Raw genomic sequence first — 23,192 nt, forward strand, 5'->3', positions numbered from 1 at the left:
GACCTGCTAAAGGGCCTCAAAGCCCGCTCCCCCAAACCAGCTTTCTGGCCTCACAGCCACCTTCATCTCTCTCCCCTCCAGATCTTCGCATCCCTCACTCGCCTCCCTACCCTACTGGGTCCCTGGGTGAGCCAGGCCAATGTCTTTGAAGCACAGCCACATGCACACGAGTCACTCCTGGTCACCGTTCAGCAGTAACTTGATCACTCCTCTGCTGGGACCACTAACCTCCCCACTGACTCCACACACACACCTTCATCACCTCCTTGGAGCTCCACTCGGACCTGGGGACCAAACAAGCCCATGGGTACACACTCAGGGAGCTCTCAGAAACTCCGATCCTAAACCCCTGACCCCTTTGCCTTTCTGCAACATAAACTCCCCCACCACACTTCCCCTCTCGTCTGACTCCTCTCTCTCTCGTGGGGCCCCCAAATATGCAAAGCCCAGGCCTGCTCCAGCCCTCCTCTCTCTCCACACACCTGCCCTGCTGCCAGCCTTCCTGGTCTTGCCTTGCCTGGCCCTTCCTCCTAAAGGTCTGCAGCCTGCTGCCCCCACACCCCGCTCTGAGGCCTCCAGCACAGCTCTCCCAATCCCCAGACTCCACCAGGCTCGCCTCCTTCCTCTTCTGTCACCCCTCCCACTGTCTGCTTGCTCTTGTCCTCTCCATCCCCAGCCCCACTCACTCCCAAGACAACAACTCCAGGGGCCCCAACTCCCACCAGATCATCTTGCACACTCCTGCCAAAGGCCTTTCCTAAGGCAAAGCTCCAAGGCATCCTTTCCCCTCTCAACAACCTTCCACCTGCTCCATCACCCTTCTAGAAAGCACGACATCCTAAGCCTGGCTTTCCAGTCCTGCACAGCATGACCCCAACCCTCCTATATCCACCCTCACCTCCCCTGTTGCCCACATTTTACACTAATTCTCCAACCAAACGGGCTCTGCTATTTCCTAGCAGGGTGACTCCGAGCTCTTGCCATTCTACTCTCCATCTACAACAGTCCCCCCAGCCCTCTTCCCCAAGGACATGGGACAAAGGACACGGGACAGACTCGAGGCCTCCCCACCAAGCGCTCCACAGCACCATTCGCTCCACAGAACCCTGAGACCTTTCTCACATCACAGTATTTCAAGTGCCTGCTTGTCCCCACTCCTACCCTGGTCCGCAGGCTCCTCGCACGCCAGTTAAGGGTTGAGTCTGACCATCTTCATATTTCCTAGGATGAGGGAGGGACAAACCCTCCTGAAGAACAGTGTTTTCCCATCACCTTTGCCCCTTAAAAAACTGAATACTTACCATTATTGAACTCTGCAAGTAGTGGTCAAGACAGTATATTTTTCCACATTTTCCCACAATTAAAAAAATAACACCACTGAATATGAGGGAGAGAGAAGGGATCGGTGAGACAGGCCCAGCCGGAATCTGGTGCTGCTGAACGTGGCTGAATAGCAGGGGGGTTCAGCGTCCTCTTCCTTCATTCATGGGGGTTTGAAAATGGCAATATTTTCTAAATTAAGAAAGCAACTATAATAATAATACCTTTTTAAAAAGTACCTATAAAATGCATTTCCAGTAACAATCCCATGCCTCCAAATAACAATGTGGACACATTCACACATGTTCCTACAGGAAAATGGAAAGCTTTCAGAAAGTAACATTCATATATGAATCACATTTTCTGGTCTAGGGTCTAAGATTTGGGCAAAAACAAATACCATTTTCGCACACGCCGGCTTGCACACACCCCCAGAGAGTGAACGTGCCGTGCTGAGCGTCCATCTAAGATAATCCACAAGTCAGGCCCCTGGGACTTCCAGCCAACTGGGGGATGGCCGAGCCCACCGTGGAGACCCCTGTGCCTTGAAGAGGACAGGAGAGGTGGGGGTCTGCATCGCTGGTCCAGCCTGTGCATCCCCAGCCTCACATCACGGCCGCTCCGATCACTCTATCTATTCAAGTATGGAAGATGTCCAAACAAGCAGATAGCCTTGAGTATTTCACCTAAAACCTCAGATAACTCAGCAATGGGGGTCCGCGCTGCTCGTTCATGGGGGCCCCTAGGACAGAAAAATGCAAAACTCTGCAAATGCAGCATGCTGCCCAAAGCACCGGCTGCTCTTCCCCCTTGAGCGGAGGCCTCGGTCAGCTCGGCCTCTGGGGGGCCTGCTGTCTGTCCAGCCACCACCTAGGCCCGCCACCGAAAGACTTAAGGAAGACACTGCAAACATAGTGCTAAGTAAAACAAGCCAGACACAAAGAAGACAAGTGCTCTGTGAGTCCACATATATGAGGTCTCTAGAGCAGAAAGTAGAATGGCGGGTGCCAGGGGCTGGGGGAGGGGGGGATGGGAAGTTGTTCTTACATGGGGACAGAGTTTCAGTCTGGGATGATGAAAAAGTTCTGGAGATGGATGGTGGTGATTGCTGCCCAACAGTGTGAAAGTGCTCAACGCCAATGAACTGGACACTTAATGGTGTAAATGATACATACACTATATGTTTTAGTATTTCAGCACAATCAAAGCCGGGGGGGCACCGAGGGCAAGGCCACAGCCCTTGAGGTCTGTGGATGGAAAAGGCCGCCTCTGAACAAGCAGGTTCCTGACAAACTTGTGAGGTGGAGCCTCAGGCTGGAGGCTGAATCAAGTCCCAGTGAGGTCACCAAACTCTCAGCCACCGCTTGGCTTCTGGCATCCCATTCCCCTGGGGCCCTTCCCCAAGGAAAAGGAGGCTCCACTGGTCCCTCCAGAACCTCCACACACAGGCCTCTGAGGCCTCGAGGTCTGACCAGGACCCCCATGAGCCAGCAGAGTGTGCCCAGGCAGTAGCCAGGGCCCGGCCACCCGTGGACTGAAACACACTCTGGAACATTACTCGGCTGCCAAAAGGAATGCAGTGTTGACGCATGCTACAATGGGGGTGAGCCCTGATACCCTGTTCTAAGTGAAAGAAGCCAGGCCCAAAAGGCCACATGTTATGCAATTCCATTCACGTGAAACGTCCAGAAAGAGCAAATCTAGGGACGCCTGGGTGGCTCAGTTGGTTAAGTGTCCAACTCATGGTTTCGGCTCAGGTCATGATCTCAGGGTCGTGAGATCGATCCCCAAGTCTGGCTCTGTGCTCAGTGAGGAGTCTGCTTGAGATTCTCTCTCTTCCTCTCGGTAGGTAGATAGATAGATAGATAGATAGATAGATAGATAGATAGATAGATAAATAAAATATTTTTTTTTAAAAAGCCAATCTACAGAAAGTAGAGTGGTGGATGCCAGGGGCTGTGGGAGAGAGGGGGTCATGGCAGCTAAAGGGAGCAGTTTCCTTTTGAGGTGATGAAAATTTTTTCTAAAATTAGATAGTGGTGATGCTTGCATAACTCTGTGAATATACTAAAAAACACTAATTTGTACACTTCAAATGAGTGAATTTTGTGGTGTGAATGCTACCTCAGCCATTTTTTTTAAAGATTTACTTATTTATTTGAGAGAGAGAGAGAGAGTGTGTGTGTGTGTGTGTGTGTGTGTGTGTTATGTGAGCGTGCATGAGTGTGGGGAGGGACAGAGGCAGAGGGAGAGAATCTCAAGCAGACTCCATGCTGAATGAAGAGCCCCACGCAGGGCTTGATCTCACGACCCTGAGACCATGACTGGAGCCAAAATCACGAGTTGGATGCTTAACCAACTGAGCCACCCAGGCGCCCCTCTACCTCAGCCATTTAAAAACCACCACCCCCAGGCAGGAATATAGCTCCTCATTTACAGAGTGTAGTGAGAGAAACCAATCACGTGCCCACCATCATCCCAGGCACCGGATGGGACGGAAACTGCATTTGCCCCCAGGTGTCCAAGCAAAAGACTTTCTGGAGCTCTCAAAAAGAGTATGTGCCCCAGCTGTGCTGCAGGTCCAGCTGCCCCAGCCTCTCAGGGAGGGCGTGGCATGTGGCTGGGGGACAGCAGATGGCAGTGGTCATCGTGGGCCACACTGAGTCCCCTGACGCTCTGGGGAAACATCACCCAGCTCTTCCCCACACCCCACCGCTCACAATGGGGGCCAGCTGCCCCAGTGGCTGCCCCACACACCTCAGGGGCACTCCGCTACGGCTGTGCCCAGTTCTCCAGTATCCTCCCCAATTGTACACAAGGCAACGCCCTCTAGTCTGTAAAGCCTTAGGCAATCTGCAGTCAGAGCCTGTATATGCCATAGCATTAGTAATTTTCAGAGCTTCCCATCTTCCTCCTTTTTTTCCTATTAAAATAAGAAAGTCTGTGGTTTTTATTTCCTCCTTTGAGGACTTATAATCACTAAAAGTGAGAACAAAGTGGTTCTAAGCCTTCCCTCCACAAACTTGAGGGGGAGGGGGCTCAGTGAGAAAAATCGAGAGGTCTCTCTCTTCCTCCAGCCTCTAGCTTTGAGGCCCCCAAAAGTCACAAGGACACGCAATGGGGAACACTGCAAGAGGACCTCATTCTACCCACCACAGGGGTGGATACAGCCCAGGATGGAGGGCTCAGCCACATCGGTGCGTAGCCCCAGGTTCTCTCGGCTGGTGGAACTCACATTTGGGGCCACGAGGCAGAAAAACAGATGCTGCACATTTAAGATGCAAGAACTCCACTCAACCCCAGAGGACACACTGTGAGAGGAAAGAGAGGGGGCCCATGGCCATGGCAGACCCCTGGATCCCCCTGGAGCTCATACTGGGCACTCTTGCTGAGCCAAGAGGGTAAAATGGCCCGCACCTCCTGAATTATGCATTTCTCCTTTAAAATGTCTTGTTAAGTGGTGTAAAATCAACCGGCATTAGATGCCCGAAGGGGTGACTCCATGAGACCAGACAGGGGGCCAGACCCCCAGGGACCACCCACTCTGTGCACTCATGTCCCCTCAAAGCCTCCCAAGGACGGAGTCATGGTCTTCGGTCCGCAGAATCAACACCCTGCCCAGGACCACACCCCGGATCTACCTTTACCGTCTGCATTCCTTCCCCGAACTAGGTTGACATATGTTGCCTCTCCATTGCCTGTAGAATATCCACCTTGTTGCTTGCAAGGCTGCGCGCATAATATCCTTCCTGCTCCACCAGCATTCCAACTGACCCCAGCAGCATACGTTAAAGGGAACATGTCAGGCCTTTAAACTGAAGTGGATCTTCAAAGGCTCTTCTTAAACCCATAGAGGCACTTGAGTGAAGGATCCCCTCCGGCTGCTCCATCCCTGGCTTGGCAGTGGCTGGAGCAGCAAGTCTTTCTCCCTCTCCTTCCAGTGTCCCCTTGAGTCTCCTGGCCAGCCAGAGACGGTTCCTTCCTAGTGCTCCCTGGGCCACGTGCTGACCCTCAGTGCATGTGGCCAGCCATCTCTGTCACATCCTCCCAGCCAGGCCTTGTCCCTCTGTACTTCCTGGAACCTGCTCATAGCAGAGCATGGTCAGCACCAACCCCCACCTTCAGCTCTTGACCATTGGGTGGAAAAGGCAGACAGATGAGCAGTGTCCTCCAACATATTTGTCCTCTGGGTCCCCTTGCCACATAATTTGCTGGAGGAATCTTTAGCAAAGTGGCCCAGAAAGACATAGGGAGAGTGAGGGAATTTTCTGAGAGCTGTGCAAAATAAAGGAAAGAAACAAATTCTTGGGTGGCTGATACCTTCATGGAGCTGCCCAAAGGCTGGGACCACAGGATGCCTATCACAGCACTTAAGTTTATGTGGCTGTCTCCCCAGCAGACCGAAAATGACCTGCTGGGAAGCCTGTCTCCTGACACTCAGCACCATTCCTGTCTGAAACGTGTTGGCTGAACATCCCCTCCGCCTACTGGGGGAGGGAGAGGAGGTCACTCTGTGCCCACACTGCTGTGATTGGCATCACTCCATGGTCTGAGGAGAGAGGCCAGCACCAGCCCCTCCACCAACTGCCTGACCCTGGGCAGGTGTGCTTGTCTCACACCCCCTCGGACCCAGTCCACTGAGGGCATATAATTAAGTTAATAATCTTGTTCTAGCCATGTCACAAGAATGTTTCGAGGGCACATGAAACAGCCTCCACCAAAGCTGTGGTTACTACACAAGTGGGGCCTCACGGTCTTCCCGCACCAGACCTCGGCAGGCGCATCTTGGAACCTGCCAGTCGTGTCTCCCTCGGGCACCAGCCGCCATCCCTATCCACAGTCATTTTGCAAGGTTGCCATAGCAAGTGCTAGAAGCTAAGATAGCTAATTAGCAGGCCCCCATGTGAGGACTCGGGAAGCTCTCTAAGGTTGAGCAGGGGAAGGCCAAGGCTCAGCAAAGAAGGAAAAATAATCTCCAGATAATTTCCAAAGCTAATAAGTTTCCTTCCTGGGGCACCTGTATCACTGGGCCCCCGAAAATCCGGTGTTGCTTATCTGACGGGAGGAAAGAGGATTAAAAAGAATAGGGAAGGGTCTGAGGAAACAGATACCCCAGAAATGGGATGTCATTCTGTCTCTGACCCACAAACATCCACAACAGCCAAGACACAGACAGATCCACGTGGGCTCAGGACACCACTCCTCAAACATGGTTAAGAACCCAGACTGAGGCACATCCTAGACACCGAAGTAGGGAGGACCTTGTCTTAAGGCTCTCACACCCCTGGAGAAGGAAGCCAGCCAGACACAGGATTAACAGGAAATGGATGCAAACATACAGTGAAAAGAACTGTATATGCAAATATACAAAGGTTTTATTTTTGTGGGTTAGTTTTTATTTTACTTTTTTTTTAATTAAAAAAAATTTTTTTTTTGGTGCGTGTGTGTTAGTTTTTAAAGGCAAGGCCCTTGGGGCGCCTGGGAGGCTCAGTCGTTGAGTGTCTGCCTTCAGCCCAGGGCGTGATCCCGGGGTCCTGGGATCGAGCCCCACATTGGGCTCCTCTGCTGGGAGCCTGCTTCTCCCTCTTACAGTCCCCCTGCTTGTGTTCCCTCTCTCACTGGCTGTCTTTCTCTCTGTCAAATAAATGAGTAAAATCTTAAAAAAAAAAAAAAAAGGCAAAGCCTTGGAGATTAGCCTCTCCACAAATCCATAGTTGAATAAAGGCAAGAGAATTTCCATGGAGACCATGCCTGGCACACAGTAGACACTCAATAAATACTTCTGACTGACTGAATGGGGAGAGGTGGTTGCCTTGCTAACAGAAAGGTAGGTAAAGAAGAAAGATATGGGAAGCGTTGTGTTCCTACCCTAGAATTTTAAAGGAAAAAAAATATCAAAGAATCGCTAATTAGCAATGACGGGGTCCAGCCACTAACTTCTTAGGCAAGAAGCGAGGTATGGTAACCCGTGAAGCAGGAGGACACAGCCCTCCTGATGCCAGGCTGTGTTTTCTTGGCTCCATGAAGCTGCCGTAGCCCCAAAAACGCATCACTCAAATTCTTCCCAAAACATGGCTGGTGAGGCCAGCACAAGCACCACCTCTCTCTGTCATGGCAGCCTCTCCTCTGCTGCCCAGTTAGGGACTCACTGAGTGTTGTGGGCTGAACTGTAACCTCCCCAAATTCATATGCTGAAGCCCTAACCGCCAGTACCTCAAAACATGACTGTACTTGGAGATGGGGGTCTTTAAAGAGGTGATTAAGCTAAAATGAGGTCATTAGGGTAGGCCCTAATTCAATATGCCTTGTGTCCTTATTAACTGAGGACGTGTTGGACACACAGAGAGACACCAGGGGTGCAGGGGTACAGAGGGACAATCGCGGAAAGAGGCAGTGAGGACGGGAGGCAAGCAGGAAGGCATGTACACGTCGAGCCAAGGAGAGAGGCCTCTAAGGAAACCTTGCCAACACCTTGATCTTGGACTACTAGCCTCTAGAAATAAAGAGAAAATAAATTCCTGTTATTTAAGCCACCCAGTCTGTTGTGTTTTGTCATTGCAGCCCCAGCAAACTAATACCCTGGGCCACTTCAAAACGTGGGTGTGAAAGCCAAAGAACTATCACCATGACTAATAAGCGTTTTCCTAAACATACCTATTAAGGACCAGAAATGGGAATTAAGGATGAGAATACTGCTCCCGGCAACTTCAAAACCCTACTTGAGTGAAATAAGCCAGACACAGAAGGACAGCTATTATGTGACTCCACTGACATGAGGGACCTAGGATAAGCCGACTCACAGGGACAGAGAGGAGAGTGGTGGTTGCCAGGGGCTGAGGTGGAGGGAAGATGAGTTAGTGCTGAGTGGGGGACAGAGTTTCAGTTTTGGAAGATGAAAAGTTCTGAACATGGATGGTGGTGATGGTTGCATAACAACGTGAGTGTCCTTAATGACCCTGAATTACAAACTTACCAGTGGCTAAAATGACACATTTGGTCGTGTATACTGTACCACAATAAAAAACACAAACCTATCACGTTACATAAATAACATCTTAACTTAATTTACTCCATTGTTTTCAAAGCAAAAAAAAACCCCAAAACAAAACCCTACATGACTATATTCTAGTCAGGGTGAGGGACCCTAGTGGGATTCATAATTAATTAAACCCACCACCACTACCTCCTGAACCTTGATCTAAAAGACAGCTGTGGAGGCGCCTGGGTGGCTCAGTCAGTTAAGCATCAGACTCTTGGTTTTAGCTCGGGTCATGATCTCAGGGTCGTGGGATCAAGCCCTGTGTCAGGATCTGTGCTCAGCGGGGAGTCTGCTTGAGGTTCTCTCTCTGCCTCTCCCTGTGCCCCCCTCCCCACTCGTGCACCTGCACTCTCCCCAAAACAAATAAATAAATCTAAAAAAAAAAAAAAGGCAACCACAGTCAAAACTCAGGCCTATTGTTTGACAACCTGAGTGCACTTGAAAATGCCTATCCGTTCATCGTGAATGAGGAAGCCCCTCGAACCACAGCGGTGAGCGGCAGCCTGGGCCTCAAGCATGGCCATGTCTTCTCCCGACTGGGCCAAGAATATGGTTCACCTGGACGCTTTGTCCTAGTGAGGGCCGCAGTCACACACAGGGCCACAGGGCCACAGGACTCGCAGCCAAGGAGGGGAGGTGGATACCGAAGCCAGAAGCAACAAATGAGGCAAAAAGGAGGAACAGGGAAGGCACACTGCCCTGGACCCACAATAATCAACAGCACTCCCAGCTAGCGCCTTCCTTAGTGAAAGGTTCCAGAATATTTCTTTTTTTTTTAAAGATTTTATTTATTTATTTGACAGAGAGAGAGAGACAGCCAGCGAGAGAGGGAACACAAGCAGGGGGATTGGGAGAGGAAGAAGCAGGCTCCCAGCGGAGGAGCCTGACGCGGGGCTCGATCCCAGGACTCTGGGATCACGCCCTGAGCCGAAGGCAGATGCGTAACGACTGAGCCACCCAGGCGCCCTGGTTCCAGAATATTTCATTCTGTTCCTGAAACAAGGAAGCCATCCATTCCGGAGTCAGAAAATCCTTGTAAAATTTGAACTAGACTCCATTTCCACCCTGTTGATGGCTTAATGGTCTCAGACTCCACATGGTTGGTTCTGTCTACCCTGCCCCTGTTCTTGGAGAGGAGACTGTACTCAGTTCAAAGGTGACCACAGGGTCTGATTTAAAGAGATGATGATCAAGCCAATGCAAGGCCTGAGTGACCTTTTCCTGGCCTGGAATTACTCAGTCTAACTGGTGGCTGGTCCATTCAATCACCCAAGGGAAAAACAAAGCGCTGATCATTCTGGTGACAACACACTGCCGGAATCCAAAGAGCAAACTAAACCTCTTTAATAGAGATGTGAAAACATAGGGCAGCAACTCCATGAGGGCCCATAAAGAAACAACATCTGGGGTCAGGGCTCATGACTGACTGATACTTGGAAAGGGGCCGAGGGACACCCAGGACTGAGCGTTCAGATCAAGAATTCCTCAGACCTGTGGGGCACCCGGCTGGCTCAGTCCGTGGAGCGTGCGACTCTTGATCTCAGGGCTTTAAGTTCAAGCCCCACCTTGGGTGCAGAGATCACTTTAAAACAAAAACAAACAAAACAAAAACCTTAAAAAAAAAAAAAAAAAAAAAAAGGAAATCCTCAGACCTAAAAGAGTAAAGGATCTTGGGTTGTCTGGTCTCTATCCTAAAAGGGTTCGCCCAAGCTCTTGGAAAGGGAAGTACAAGGACAGGGATGGAGTTAGAGACAGGTACAGCAGGTAAGATGCTTCCCAATGACTGCCATACCTTCCCAGCTTCTCAATTCCCCAACCCAAGTCCACAGCTATGAAAAGGAGGAAGGGATCTTCCAGTACACGCTAGGTATACAGCTCTGAGCCAGGCTCCCTGGGAGACCCAGAAATAAACCAGGGATCCCTGCCTTCAAAACATACACAGCCTGTGCTACCACGTGGATAAACCTTGGGGAGACAATGCTAAGTGAAATAAGCCAGACACAGAGCGACAGATCCTGTGTGATTCTGTTTATATGTGGTACTATGAGTAGTCAAATCATAGAAAAAGAAAGCACAGTGGTGGTTTTCAGGAGCTCCAGGAGAGGAAATGGGGAGCTGTTGTTTGGTGGGAACAGTTTCAGTAGGGGAAGAAGAAAAGAGTTCTGGAGATCGATGGTGGTGATGGGTGCACAATGCCCCTGAACTGGACACTTAAAAATGGCTCAAATGAGTTAAGATGGTAAATTCTGTTACATATATTTTATTACAGTAAGAAAAAAAAAAAAAAAAAGGCAGTTCAGAGTCATGGGGCTGACACGGATGCCCCCTGAGCCTTTGCTCCCACTGTTCCTCAGGGCAGCCAGCTTCCCCCGCCCTCTGCCACTAGACATGTGCTGACAGGCGAGGCCTCTCTCCAGCGCTGCTGCCTCCGGAAGCTCCCTGATCTCACTCCCTCTGCACACATAAATGGTGTGTGTGTTCCTGTCTTCCATGAACATGTAAGCTCCCAGATGGCAAGGACTATACTCTACTTCTCTGTAGCCCATAAGGTAGAAACGGAAGGGCTTGCACACAGCAGGGCTCACAACTGATGGGCCCTGAGTGCATGCAAGGAAGGACCCCTGGACCAACCCAGTCAAGATTTTCAGGTCCAGGGCAGGGCAATTCAAAGAATACCCGAAGGTGGCCATACTCGGGAAGGAATAGATCTGCATTTCCACAGGGACCCAGAACCCCTGGAATCCCAGCTCTGCTACTTCCTGGTTTTGTCCTTACCTAGGGTTGGGCAAACTCACCATGGGGTGATGGAAGAGCCTGTGGGGGCCCTGCATGAAGGCACACTGTCACCATGCCTGGCATACAGTGGTCATTTCAGCTTCTTACCTCCAACACCAGGGGCCCTCGACTCAAAAATACGAGAGCACACTCATCCAAAGGGATTCTGAAGCCATGAGAGCCAGGCCTCCGCGTCTGCTGCTGCTGCTGCTGCTGTGAAAAATCAGGGCGCTTCCACTCCCTCCCACACTGATTTTCCTCACTGTCCCTCTGCAGGGCACAGCTCTGGCCAGCAGGCCCCAAAGAACAGCAGGAAACAGTCCAGAAAGAGACAGATGGCTTTGCCAGCACAGGCTCCCTCCTTCCCCTCCAGCCACAATGCTCAGAAGAGTGCTGAGTACAGAGCTGAAGGCACCCAGAGCTAAAAACCAGTTTTAAAACCTAACAGGACAGAGAATGTGGGGCCTTGAGGACATTCAGAAAAAGATCCAGAAAATCCTAAGAGTGGGGTCCAATATGTAAAATTAACCCCTCGACCATTTCCTGAGAGCCTGCCCTGGGTTACACACAGAGCCAGGGTCCTGCACCTGCAGCAGCTGTATGAGAGGCTGGACGGAGCTGCTGATGAGAAGGGAAGAGGGACCAAAGGGCGACCTATTGAAAGACATTCGGTCTGACCAGCTCCCCACTTTCTGCAAACTCAGAATTCACCATCAGCAAGAGAATACCATTTCAGATTCTAGGTCTCCATGAAAACCTCTCATTTTCTTTATTTTAATAATGTTCTCCCGCATCCCAGCACAGCGGGCCAGTTCAAGCTGGCTCACTCAGTCGACAGCTGGCCAGACAAGGCTGGTGCCCAGTGACCACAGGGCAATCCTCCAGACCCCAGGGGAGCTGATGTGCCTGCAAAGCAGGCTTCTAAATACTACAGCCTTCCACCCCCTCAGCGAGGGACCTAAGGGATGCAGCTGGGTCAGGCCACAGGTCTGAGTGTCAAGCCACAGCCACCCCCAGCTGCAAAAGGAAGATCGGCCACTAGATGTATCTAAAACAAACAGGACAGAGCACTGATCACAAAAAGGCCACTTGACAGAGCCAAAAATAGCCTTACTTGTTTCAAGAGGATTCTGACGATGGAAGCACATACAAGTCCACCAGCAGAAAAAGAAAAATCAGTGAAGCGGCAAACCGGAGCAGCCCGACATGGACCAGGGCTCCAAGACATTCATTCCCCACAACCCCACATCCCCCACAACCCCACATCCCCCAGCCCACCCGAGCCCCCACACCCACCCACCCTCTTCTTCCTCCAATCTTACAAACTGTGCCTGGATCTCAAAACCCATCACCCCAGAAGTTATATACACAATCCCACAGGTTTAATCTTCGGGCCAAGGGTCAGCCCATGGATTAGGAGGCCAAAATGAGCACCAGTGGACACTCATCCCTGGGAAGACAAGGAGGCAAGAGTGCATGGAAGGATCAGAAAATGGAGCTGGGGTAAGACGCACACGGGAGCCTGTGGGTGAGTAATGATGGGTGATGTCTCCCATCAAAGCCAGGCAAATCAGAACAGGTGTGGCTCTGCTTCAGCCCTGGATAAAACCTTCACCCCCGTTGATTTTCAGCGGCCCACTGAGTCAGAACTGCCTGTCACCTCACTTCCTCCTGATTCCTATTTTCCCCGCTCTGACTTGTCAGCAAGCGAACCTGACACTTCTATGGCTTGGGAACAGCTAGCACACCTTGGGTTTCCCATTAGTGTCTTGTAACTCTTCCAGGACAGGAACAGCTGGGGTGGCAGGGAATTCCCGAGACACAGATCAATCTCCAGTGAAAGTACCTGATCTAGAAGGCCGGTATGCCCCCTCTTAATACCACACCCCCACTGCCTAGAGCGGAGTGATCAAAGGGCAAGGAGATCACCGTCTAGGGCACCCTGATCTCAACCCACATAGACTCACAAGAAGCACACCACTCTAGAACCAAAGGAACAGCCACCTACTATCCCCACACATTGCCCCTCCCAACCCAATCCCAGTCCAAACACTGCGAATCTGCATTCAGGAGGAAATGGGGGATGGCGTTTGTTCAGGTGCAGGGATCAGCACGAATCCTTCCCATCCACAACAGCATGTGGATAGTCCAAAAAAGTATCTACCTATCACTCCCCGGCCAACGACCCCTTTTCTTTTCAATGGTTTCCAGCCAGGGTGCAGGTGTACCCACCCAAGGTGGTGGAGGTACCCACCTGCATCTCCATGGAAGGTGCCATCCTGAGGCAACCTGCTGGACAAGCTGTCTCCATCGCTGGGCCAGATCTGCCCCGTCTTTCGGACGCCCACGATGGTGGCCTCCGACACGATGACCTGGCCCTGCCGGTGCCGCTTCTGGCACTGCGGCGTCGGGGGGCTGCTGCTGTCAAAGGACTGCTGTGAGTTCTGCGAGGGTGAGCGGCTCTTGTCTCGAAACATGCGGTAGGTGGTGGGGCTGGGGGACACGCGGCTGGACTGGCCCGAGGAGAAGTCCTCCTCGCTGGAGGTGAGGTTCTCATTGGAGCTGCAGTCCGGGGTGTAGCCGCCTCCGCTGTCCTCAAAGCTCCGAGGGGAGTAGGACCTGCGGGGCCAGGTAAGGCGCTTCTCCTGCTCTGAAGTGCTCTGGCTGCGCAGGAGCGGGCCCTTGCCCTCCCCTTCCATCATCATGCCCCCGACATAGATGCTCTGGTAGGGCTGGTACTCCAGGGGCGGCCAAGGGGGCCTGCTGCCGCCATTGGCGTTGATCAGGTTGTCCTTCAGGAATCGGGGGTTCAGCTCCGCGTCCTCGTAGTCGCCGTCGAGGCCGCAGATGCTCTCCGAGGAGCGGCCCCGGTAAGAGGGCCTGGGCGCGTCCCCCAGGCCCTGTCCGCTGCTGTGCTGGGACTTCTTACGCTCCATCTGCATCGCCTGGCTACCCAGGGAGCTGATCCGGTCCGACACCTCTTTGTCGTTGACCTTCACCAGGCCGCGCTCGTGGTGAAACTCGACGTTCACGTAGAAGGGCTTCTCGGTGTCCGCCGCCCCGGGCTGGCCGTGGCCCTTGCGGATCCTCTCAAAGTTGGACCTGAGCGCCGCCACGCTGGTGGGGGGGCCCCGGTCTTCACGGTCCGCGGCCGCGGAGGCCCCTGGCCTGCGGGCGGCCGCGGGCCTGGCCTTGCTTGGGGAGCCCTCTCCGTCCGGCCGGGCCTCGGACTCCTCGGCGGGCGGCGGGTCGGCGCCGTCGGCGGGCGCGGGCGGCGGGCGCTGCGCGGACGCGCGGGGCTCGGCGGCGCCGTCGGGGGGCTGCGCGGCGCGTCGGAAGCCCCAGCGTTGCCGGTCGTAGCTCTTCTTCTCCTTGGCCAGCAGCGTCTGCAGGTAGATCATGCGGAAGCGCTCTTGGTTCACCTCCTGCTCCAGGCGCCGAATGGAGGCCTTGCAGCGCTCCAGTTCCTGCTCGATGTCGCCCACCGAGCGCAGTTCCATGCGCGGCGGCTCGGAGTCTGGGAACTGCGCCTTCCACGCCTCGGCGAAGCCCACCGGGTCCACCATGGCGCGGCCGGCCTCACCTGCGCCTCCCGGCTGTGCGCGGGGTCCGCCTCAGCGGCGGAGCGGCGACCTCTCCAGGCCCGGCCCGGGGCGCCGGGCGGCCCCCATGGCCCCGCGCGGCTGTGGTGGCGGCGGCAGCGGTAGCGGGCGAACAATGCCCGCCCCCTCCCGGGCGGCAGGTGAGGCGTAGGGCTCGGCTCCCCCGGGCGGCGCTGGGCGCGGGGGAGGGCGCGCGCGAGGGGGGCGGGCGCGCGCGAAGGCGGGGGAAGGGCGCGGGGCTGCGCGCGGCGCTATTGTGTGCGGGGTTTCTCCGCGCTGCGCGGCGCGGGCGCTGCCCTCCGCTGGGCCCGGCGCCGCTAGCCCATGGCCGCCGCCCGCGCGCTCCTCGGCTCTCGCTCCCGCGCCGCCCCTCGTCCCGGCCGCCGCCGCCTCCCAGGCGCTGCGCTTGGCCCTGCCCGCTCTCGCCGCACTCCCGCCCGGCCCGCACTCGGCGCCGCAGGAAGGGGAGGGCCGGGGGGCGGTGGCCGCGGCGCGACTGACGGAGCCGGGCGGGCCTCTTAAAGGGGCCGTGCAGAGGGCTCGGGGCGGGGGGGGAAGGGGGAGAGATGTGGGGGAGGGGCCGCAGGGAGGCAGCGCCCCCACCCGGCCGCTGCCCTCCCTCAGACTCCGCGCCTCGGGAACCTCAGTTCCTGGCGGTGGTGAACCCGTACGTCCGACGCGGAGGCCCTGGCGAGTTCTGCACTCCTGGAACAGGAACACCTGGATCCTCACTTCTCCACGGCCCGACAGCCACTCTCCAGAGTCAGGACTGAGAGCTCTAGGGGCCACCCACCGGGCCCCTCCGCACACGGGAGCCCGGAGGGGCGAGTCATCCAGGGCGGCAGGGAGGGCCAGGGTGGGCCACCAAAGCCAGTAGCGCCTGTGTGCCAACGGCCCCCCGGCGCTGTGGTCTTGGAGTGGGTGATGCAACAGCTGCCACAGGGCATTGTCGCGAAGATAATTCACAGGAATTTCTCCCCCAGGTTACTCAACACCCACATCGCCCTCCCTGTGGTCCTGAGCTGTCCGCTGGCCTCTCCTGAGCTTTAGAGGCTGGCCTAGTTTTTCCCGGATTGCCTGACTCAGAATTTAGGTGTTTAGTCTCCCCCTAAGGGGGTCGCCAGTCTCCACCGTAAACCTCAGGACTGGGTGGAAGACCGGACAGCCCAGGGCCGTCAGTGAAACAACCGGACAGCCCAGGGCCGTCAGTGAAACAAAATCATCCGTCCTAACCCCAGGGAAGCCCAGAGAGCTTAGACACACGGCAGAGAGCACACTTCAGGGAGTCTGATGGGCGCCAAATGAAAATACCCAAAACCGCCTGCTGGGTCAGGGAACAGGAAGCAGGATTTGTCAACCAAAGACCTGGGCCTGAGTCCTGATCACGTCTGCCTCTCTGCTTCAGTTTCCTTTGGCATTGAAATGAGAGCAAGGGTACCTGTCTCCAAGCGCTGTTGTCCCTGCATGGATGTGAGGGGTTATCTTGACCCCCTCCCCGGGTCCAGTGCCACCCGGAACAGATGCCCAGGGCTATCAGCCAGTCCAGCCTGGCTCCAGTTCAGGTCTTCCCCACTCCAGATTTTGTGACTTGGACAGTTCCCTTCCCTTCTCTGAGCGTCAGTTTTACCCTCGTGTGTAAAATTTGAGCACCGCCTGTAAAGCACCCAGTTGGGGCAGATGCAAACACATTGTGACAAACGGCATGTGGTGTTCCTCCCTTGACTGCTTGTTAAGGTTGGTACTCTGGGAGGTGCCCTGGGAGGGCCACAGGAGAACTCTTGGGCCCCCGAGTCCAGACACTTTCAGGAACAGCTCACTGCCGCCCTCTTCAGACCTCTCCACCCTCCTGCTCGATCCCCTCCTGAGACCCGGTTGCCTCTTCCCCAGCTCCTTTATGTTGCAGACACCCCCTTCAAAGGCATGCAAGGAGCACCCCACCCCCACCCCGTGAAGCCTGTTTGGCAGGCAAAGAGACAGAATGAGTTGATGCCCTGACTTTAGGGCTGGACAGGTGAGGCTGGAATCCCAGCAGTTTGCACGTCCTCAGTGACCTTTTCTTTAAAATGTGTGTAAGTCTTGACCTCACGGGGTGTGGCACATAGCGGCTTGCAATCAATATTAGCTGCCTTCCTCAGATGATCTGCGCAGGTCACCCAGTGGGTCGGGCCAGGCAGGCTTCCAGAATCCTATTGTCTGGTTGTCTCCAGAGAGAATTCCAAAAGCACACACTGCTTTTTTCCCTTGCTGATGGAACCCCTCCACTTCCAGGGCAGGAAATTATGGGCTCATCCGGGACACTATCTTTAATCACCTGGGAAAGAAAAGGATACTTTGGGAGGGGGGCTTCATCTGTCAGAGAGGTGACACTTTCTCTGGTTTGCCAGCCCCAGTTTAGCTCCACCTCAAATATTGTACATAAATTAATTCAGAACTTAATTCAGAAACCAGAAGATAGTGGCCATCTCCCATGTGAGATAGCTTCTTCGGGCCCCAAAGACACTCCTCTCATCCTCCGTGCTTTCCTAAAAACACTCCCACCCTGGGTCTCTGGTCTTTTGCCGCAGAGCTTCCTTACCATCCATCCCTCCCCCAGGGAGGAAGGAATGAGGAGGAACATGGGGCCCAGATACATAACAGTCTGAATCCCCCATCAGCTGTCTGTCCCCAGCTAGATCTAAATGCCCAAGGATGGAGATGTCTGTCTCGTTCCCCACTGACTCCCCAGTGCTCAGCACATAGTAGATGTCAGCCGGCGCCGGCCAAAAGAAGAATCTGACACGTGTGTGGCTCAGAGGAGCTCACAACGCAGAGAGAAAGATGGACATGAGTGGGGGAGGAGAGGATAAGGCAGGCAGAGCCAGGCCATGGCAGGGGTGTGTGTGCCGTGCAGGGATCCAGGAGGGGGCAGAGGTCTGGGGAAGGCCTGCCAAGAGAGGTGACATCTGAGCTGGTCCTAAGGATGAGGAACAGAAAGGCAAAGACAGGGAGACGTCAAAGTTCTAGGTGTGTTTCAGGCACAGTTGGGGTAGGAGACGAGGCTGGTGTGGGTGGCAGGAGGTGACATCAGAGGCGAGGCAGCGCCTTGTAAGAAGGCTTGTAAGAAGTTTAGCTTTTACTCTAAATGCAAGGCCTCTGGAAGGTTCTGAGCTTGCACGGTCTGGTAGAACTCTCCGCCATGATGGACATGTTCTGCACTCTGCACTGAACAATACAGCAGCCACTGGCTTCCTCGTGCAACTCCTGGGCACTGAAAATGTGGCCGCTGCAACTGAAGAGCTGGAAAAATCCAGTTTGATTTAAAATTTGGTTTGGGGGCGCCTGGCTGACTCAGTCAGTGGAGCATGCGACTTTTGGTCTTGGGTGTGTGGGCTCGAGCCCCATGTTGGGTGTAGAGATTACTTAAAAATAAAGTCTTTTAAAAATAAATAAATAAATAAATAAGCAAATAAATAAATAAATTCTAGTTTGCTTTAACTTTAATGAATTTAAATTCAAATAGCCATGGTATCTGCCATAAGCAGTGGGGTGACTTGCTCAGCTTTGTTTTGTGGACAGGTGAGAGGTAGGGCGTGGGAGCAGGGTAAGTGGACAGGGGCTGTGCCACTGGTCCAGATGAGGGGCACTGGTGACCCAGAACCAGACTAGGGTGGAAGCAGGGCAATAGAGAGAGGGGGTCGAGTTCCAGGTTTGTTCTGGACTCATAGATAGATCTGATGTGGAGGGAGGAAGGACCAGCTATGACGTGGACAGTGGGTCGGTGAGTGTGATGGAGACACTGGGCTGCTCAGGTGAGGAGGCTTCAGGTGCCTGTAGCCCACCCACAGAGAGGAGTCGGGTAGAGAGAGAGTGGGTTTGGGCGTACCAAGGAGCCGCCAAGAGCGGAGACAGAAATGGGAGCGTTATTGGTGAATAGCTAGTGTTTATGGCCATAGGGCTGGAGATTCTCCCTGGCTCCCCAGGGGGACTGGAAGAGGAAGGGTTAGGGGCTGGACTAGCAGGGAAGTAGAGGCAGAGAGACTGAGAGGCACTGGTCAAAGAAATGACAGAGACCCAAGAGTCCCAAGCAATGCAGACTGAATGAGGAGGGCAGGGCCCCTATGAATGACAGCCGAGTCAGGTGCAAGGACACCGGGTCTGGCATCATGAGGCCACCAGAGCCAAGGTGGGCCCCAGAGCCTGGCCAGACAAGCTGGAAGTCCCACAGAGCCTTCTAAGGGGTTCAGCAGGTGGAGAGCACTTCACCAGGGGCTCCACAAGCCCCAAGGAACAAGTGACATCCATTTTGTTCGTCATTAGACTTTCCTGAATTCTTCATAATGAAAATGCTTATCTTTTGTAATTAAAAAAATGTTATTTTTTTACATTTTTACAACTTTATGGAGGTGTAATAGATGTGCAGTAAACTGCACATCTTTGAAGTGGGCAATTTGATGAGTTTTGACATCTGTAACATACCTGTGAAACCATAACCACAATCAGGTAACAGACATTTCCATCACTCCCGAGAGATGGCTTTTTTTTTTTCATCGAAGAACTAAAATGGGACAGAGAAATAAGATTATTGGTGATGTCTCCCGTCAATTTCTTTCATTTTCTGGGGTGTGGTTATGTAAGTCTGCAGTTTGTTTAGAAATCAAACATACATAAAACAGTTACCATGTTAAAAAAAAAATCAAACACACACACTCTCAGGCACCCTCAGCCATCTGCGAACCCTGAGAGAGATGCTGGCAAACCCCTCCCCAAGGCTGCTCCTTCCCTTTGCTGGAAGAAGAGGCTGGGACCCAACAGCTGCCTCTGCTGGACAGAATGCACAACTTCCAGTCTGTTCAAACCGGCAGTGGAAACAACCCAATGTCCATCAACAAATGAATGGTGACTCAGAAAGCCGTACATCCATACAATGGAATATTATTTGGCCACAAAAAAGAACACAGTACTGATACTACAACATGGATGAACCTTGAAAAACTTCTGCTAAGTGAAAGAAACCAGTCATAAAAGGCCACATACTGTATGATTCCATTTATATGAAACGTCCAGAATGGACTTATCTATAGAAATAGAAAGTAGGTTGGTGGTTGCCGGGGATAAGAGGGTGGGAGGAATGGGGAATGACTGTTAAAGGTCGTTGAATTTCTTTTTAGAAATGTCCTAGAACTAGATAGTGGTTCTAGGTTTTGCACAACTTTGTGAATATACTAAAAACTGTTCCATTATATGCTCGAAATAGGTGAATTGTATGGTATGTAAATTATATCTTATTAAAGCTGTTCTATTAAATAGCAAAAATCGTAGAGGATAAATTGCGCCAGCCCTTGGGTCCCCAGCCTGGGGGGAAGGAGCCCCCAGTCCTGCTCACTGAGGGGTGAGCATTTTTCTAGCATCTCTTTGAATGCTCACATGAGCCCGGGGATTCACCCCCACTCCACAGATGAAGACATGTTTGCATGTCACCCAGCCTTTCAGCTACGGGCAGGCTTGAGACCATCTTCCAGCTTCATAGCCTATGTTCTTTGTGTCATTCTGAAGTCAGAAGACGCTGCTAGTCTGAAACCAGGAAATTTCCATTTGTTCATTGTAAAATGGACTGGCCAGCCCTTCCCTTGGGGACTTCCTGAGCAGGTCTACCAGCTACGGTTAGACAGGATGTGCACTGCACAAGGGCACACATCAAAGGGATCATGGTTCCCAACTTAGACCTGGTAGATATGAATATTGGTAGTGATAGAAATTGTAAAAAGGTGTCTTTTCTCACAAAATCCGTTCATAACAGCAGTTTTCTAACATATGAATATCAAATGCCATGAGCAAGAAGTGCTATTTTTAAATTGAGGTGAAATTCACATAACAAAATTAACCATTTTAAAGTGAACAGTTCGGGGGTGCCTGGGTGGCACAGCGGTTAAGCGTCTGCCTTCGGCTCAGGGCGTGATCCCGGCGTTGTGGGATCGAGCCCCACATCAGGCTCCTCCGCTGGGAGCCTGCTTCTCCCTCTCCCACTCCCCCTGCTTGTGTTCCCTCTCTCGCTGGCTGTCTCTCTCTCTGTCAAATAAATAAAATCTTAAAAAAAAATAAAGTGAACAGTTCAGAGAGATTTAGTCTACTCACAGTGTTGTGCAACCATACAGCTTGTATCTAGTTCAAAAATATTTTCATAACTGGATGCCTGGGTGGCTCAGTTGGTTAAGCATCTGACTCTTGATTTCAGCTCAGGTCTTGATCTCAAGGTTGTGGGATCAAGCCCCATGTCAGTCTTTGCCATGGACCCTGGTTGGGATTCTCTCTCTCCCTCTCCCTCTGCCCCTCACCAATATATATATATTTTTTCATCACTACAAAACCCAAAAGGAAACGCCACACCCATTAAGCAGTGGCTCCCCATTTCTCCCTCCTTCCAGCCCCTGACAACCACTAATTTCCTTTCTGTCCATACAGATTTACCTATTCTGGACATTTCATATTAATGGATTCAAATAATATGTGGCCTTTTGTGTTTGGCTTCTTTGATCTAGCATAGGGTTTTCAAGGTTCAACCACATTGTAGCATATGTCAGTACTTCGTTCCTTTTTAAGACTGAATGATATTCCATTGTATGGATAGGCCACATTCTGTTTACCCATTCATCTGTTGGTGGACATTTGGCTCGTATGAATAATGCTGCTCTGAACATGTGTGTACATGTATTTGCTTGAGTCCTTGTTTTCAATTCTTTGGCGAATATTCTTAGGAACGGCAATTCTAAGTTTAACTCTTTAAGGAAGTGCATGGGTACCTTTTTCTAATTAACGCAAAGGCACTGTGTAGGTGGGGGCAGTGGCATGGCTCATGGGAGTTGCACGGTCTTCCATCCACCCAGCCCTTGCCAGCTACCCAGCCTGGGGCTAGGGGCTCCACTGATGTGACTTGCTTCCCCCCTCATAGCTATCATCCTGGCAGGAGGCAGAGAAAAAAGCTGAGAGAGGGAGTGACCCCTTAGTCACACAGCAGTAAGGGGGAGAGGTGCAGACTTGAGCCCAGCCTGCCCAAGTCCCAAATTGGTATTCCTGACCACTGTGGGATTATCAGATATGGCATTATAAAGTCAGCATGGCTTTTTGCCTGAAGATGTACCTAAGACCAACTTGAATATCTGGGCCTTTTCTTGCTCTTTCCTTCCCCTGTCTGTACCCTCATCCCTACCCACTTTGGGGCCTGGAGGCCAGAGGGCTCCCTTCAAGCAGGATGTGGCCATGTGACCCCCATCTGTCATCTGTCATCATCTGTCAGCCCCAGGGAGCTACAGGCAAGATCAGAAAACTAGGGCGATCAATACAGCTTTCTTCAGTCTGCTTGCTTGTGCCGTGCTGGACAGTGCCGTGCTGGGCACCTTCTCCAGGGGGCCAGCTCCAGGCCCGGAGTGGGGAGCAGGGATTTCCATGGGACGGCCTCTGCCAAGGGTTCTGAATGAGTGAGTATGTGGGCCTTTCCTTCCAGGCCCCCCTCAGCTCTAACTCCACCTGCCTTCTGCAGAATCAATTATTGATGAGGCCCCTACAGCCAGGGAATCCCTGCAGGGGGGGCCTGGCTGCCATTTCCAGCCTTCACAGAGAGGGAAGGGGCAGGGGCAAGATGAGCTTGTTCCTGAAGGATAGGCATGTGAGATGGTCCAGGCTGTGGCTTCCAGTGGTCAGAGGCCCAGAGCACCCTCAGGCCAGGGGGTACCACCCACGTATGGGGCACAAGAGAGCCCTGGGGCTGCTTTGCTTCCCAGAACACCCACCATGTGTCCCTGAAGACAGGGTGGGGAGCAAGCAGAGCAAAGGGCCTGTAGACAGCAGGCTGGGGGGCAGGCTCAGACAGGTGGCTGGTGGTCCTGAATGCTAGGTAGGCGTCTGGATGTGGGGGTGGAGGCTGGGAAGGATCTGGGCTGCCTGGAAAGAGGCAGAGGCGGTATGACAGCCACATTTCCCGTCTGCCGATCAACTTCCCTCAGGGGAAGGCCTGACATATGGGAGATGACATGGGGAGGCCACAGCAGATGGTAGAGGAGCCCAGGAGCTGCTGGGAGGGGGTCTCATCTCGGGGCAGCACCGAAGTCATGGGCTTCTTGGATGACAGTGGACCCAGGCCCCCCCAGTCTTCAGGAGCCCCTTCTCCCTCAGAAGAGGAGGGCCCTCCCTGAGCTGTGTGCTGCTTCTTCTGAAGGCTCCCCCTCACCCCTTGCCTTCTCTCGGTCACCACTCTGGGCCTCTGTGGTCACCATGTCCCCCCCGCAGGCTTGGAACTCCTTGTGAACCAGACCTTCCCGGGTACACTAATTCTCATCTGTGTGAATGTAAGTGACCCTCTGTCCGTTTCTCTGCTCCAGTTACCCAGATCTCGGGTAGCCTTGGGTCTCGCTGCTCAAGACACCCTGGGTCTCTCTGGTTCATCTGGGGGCGGCTCCCATCTCAACCTCCTGCTGAAATCAGAG

At 53.0% G+C, this 23,192-nt stretch overlaps 1 protein-coding gene across 1 annotated transcript in view; it reads right to left on the reverse strand.

Moving 5' to 3' along the window:
* The window catches only part of BCR (BCR activator of RhoGEF and GTPase), a 119,611-nt gene extending 104,448 nt beyond the window's left edge, over positions 1-15,163 (reverse strand). Inside the window, exon 1 of the mRNA XM_045802470.2 lies at positions 13,389-15,163. Within this exon, the coding sequence (XP_045658426.2) occupies positions 13,389-14,700 (1,312 nt within the window). The 5' untranslated portion in view covers positions 14,701-15,163. The remainder of the gene's footprint in view (positions 1-13,388) is intronic.
* Positions 15,164-23,192: the final 8,029 nt, after the last annotated feature.

The sequence above is a fragment of the Ursus americanus genome, chromosome 30 (genome assembly GCF_024610735.1).
Source record: "Ursus americanus isolate L20-20 chromosome 30, mUrsAme1.1.p, whole genome shotgun sequence".
Lineage (NCBI taxonomy): Eukaryota > Metazoa > Chordata > Mammalia > Carnivora > Ursidae > Ursus > Ursus americanus.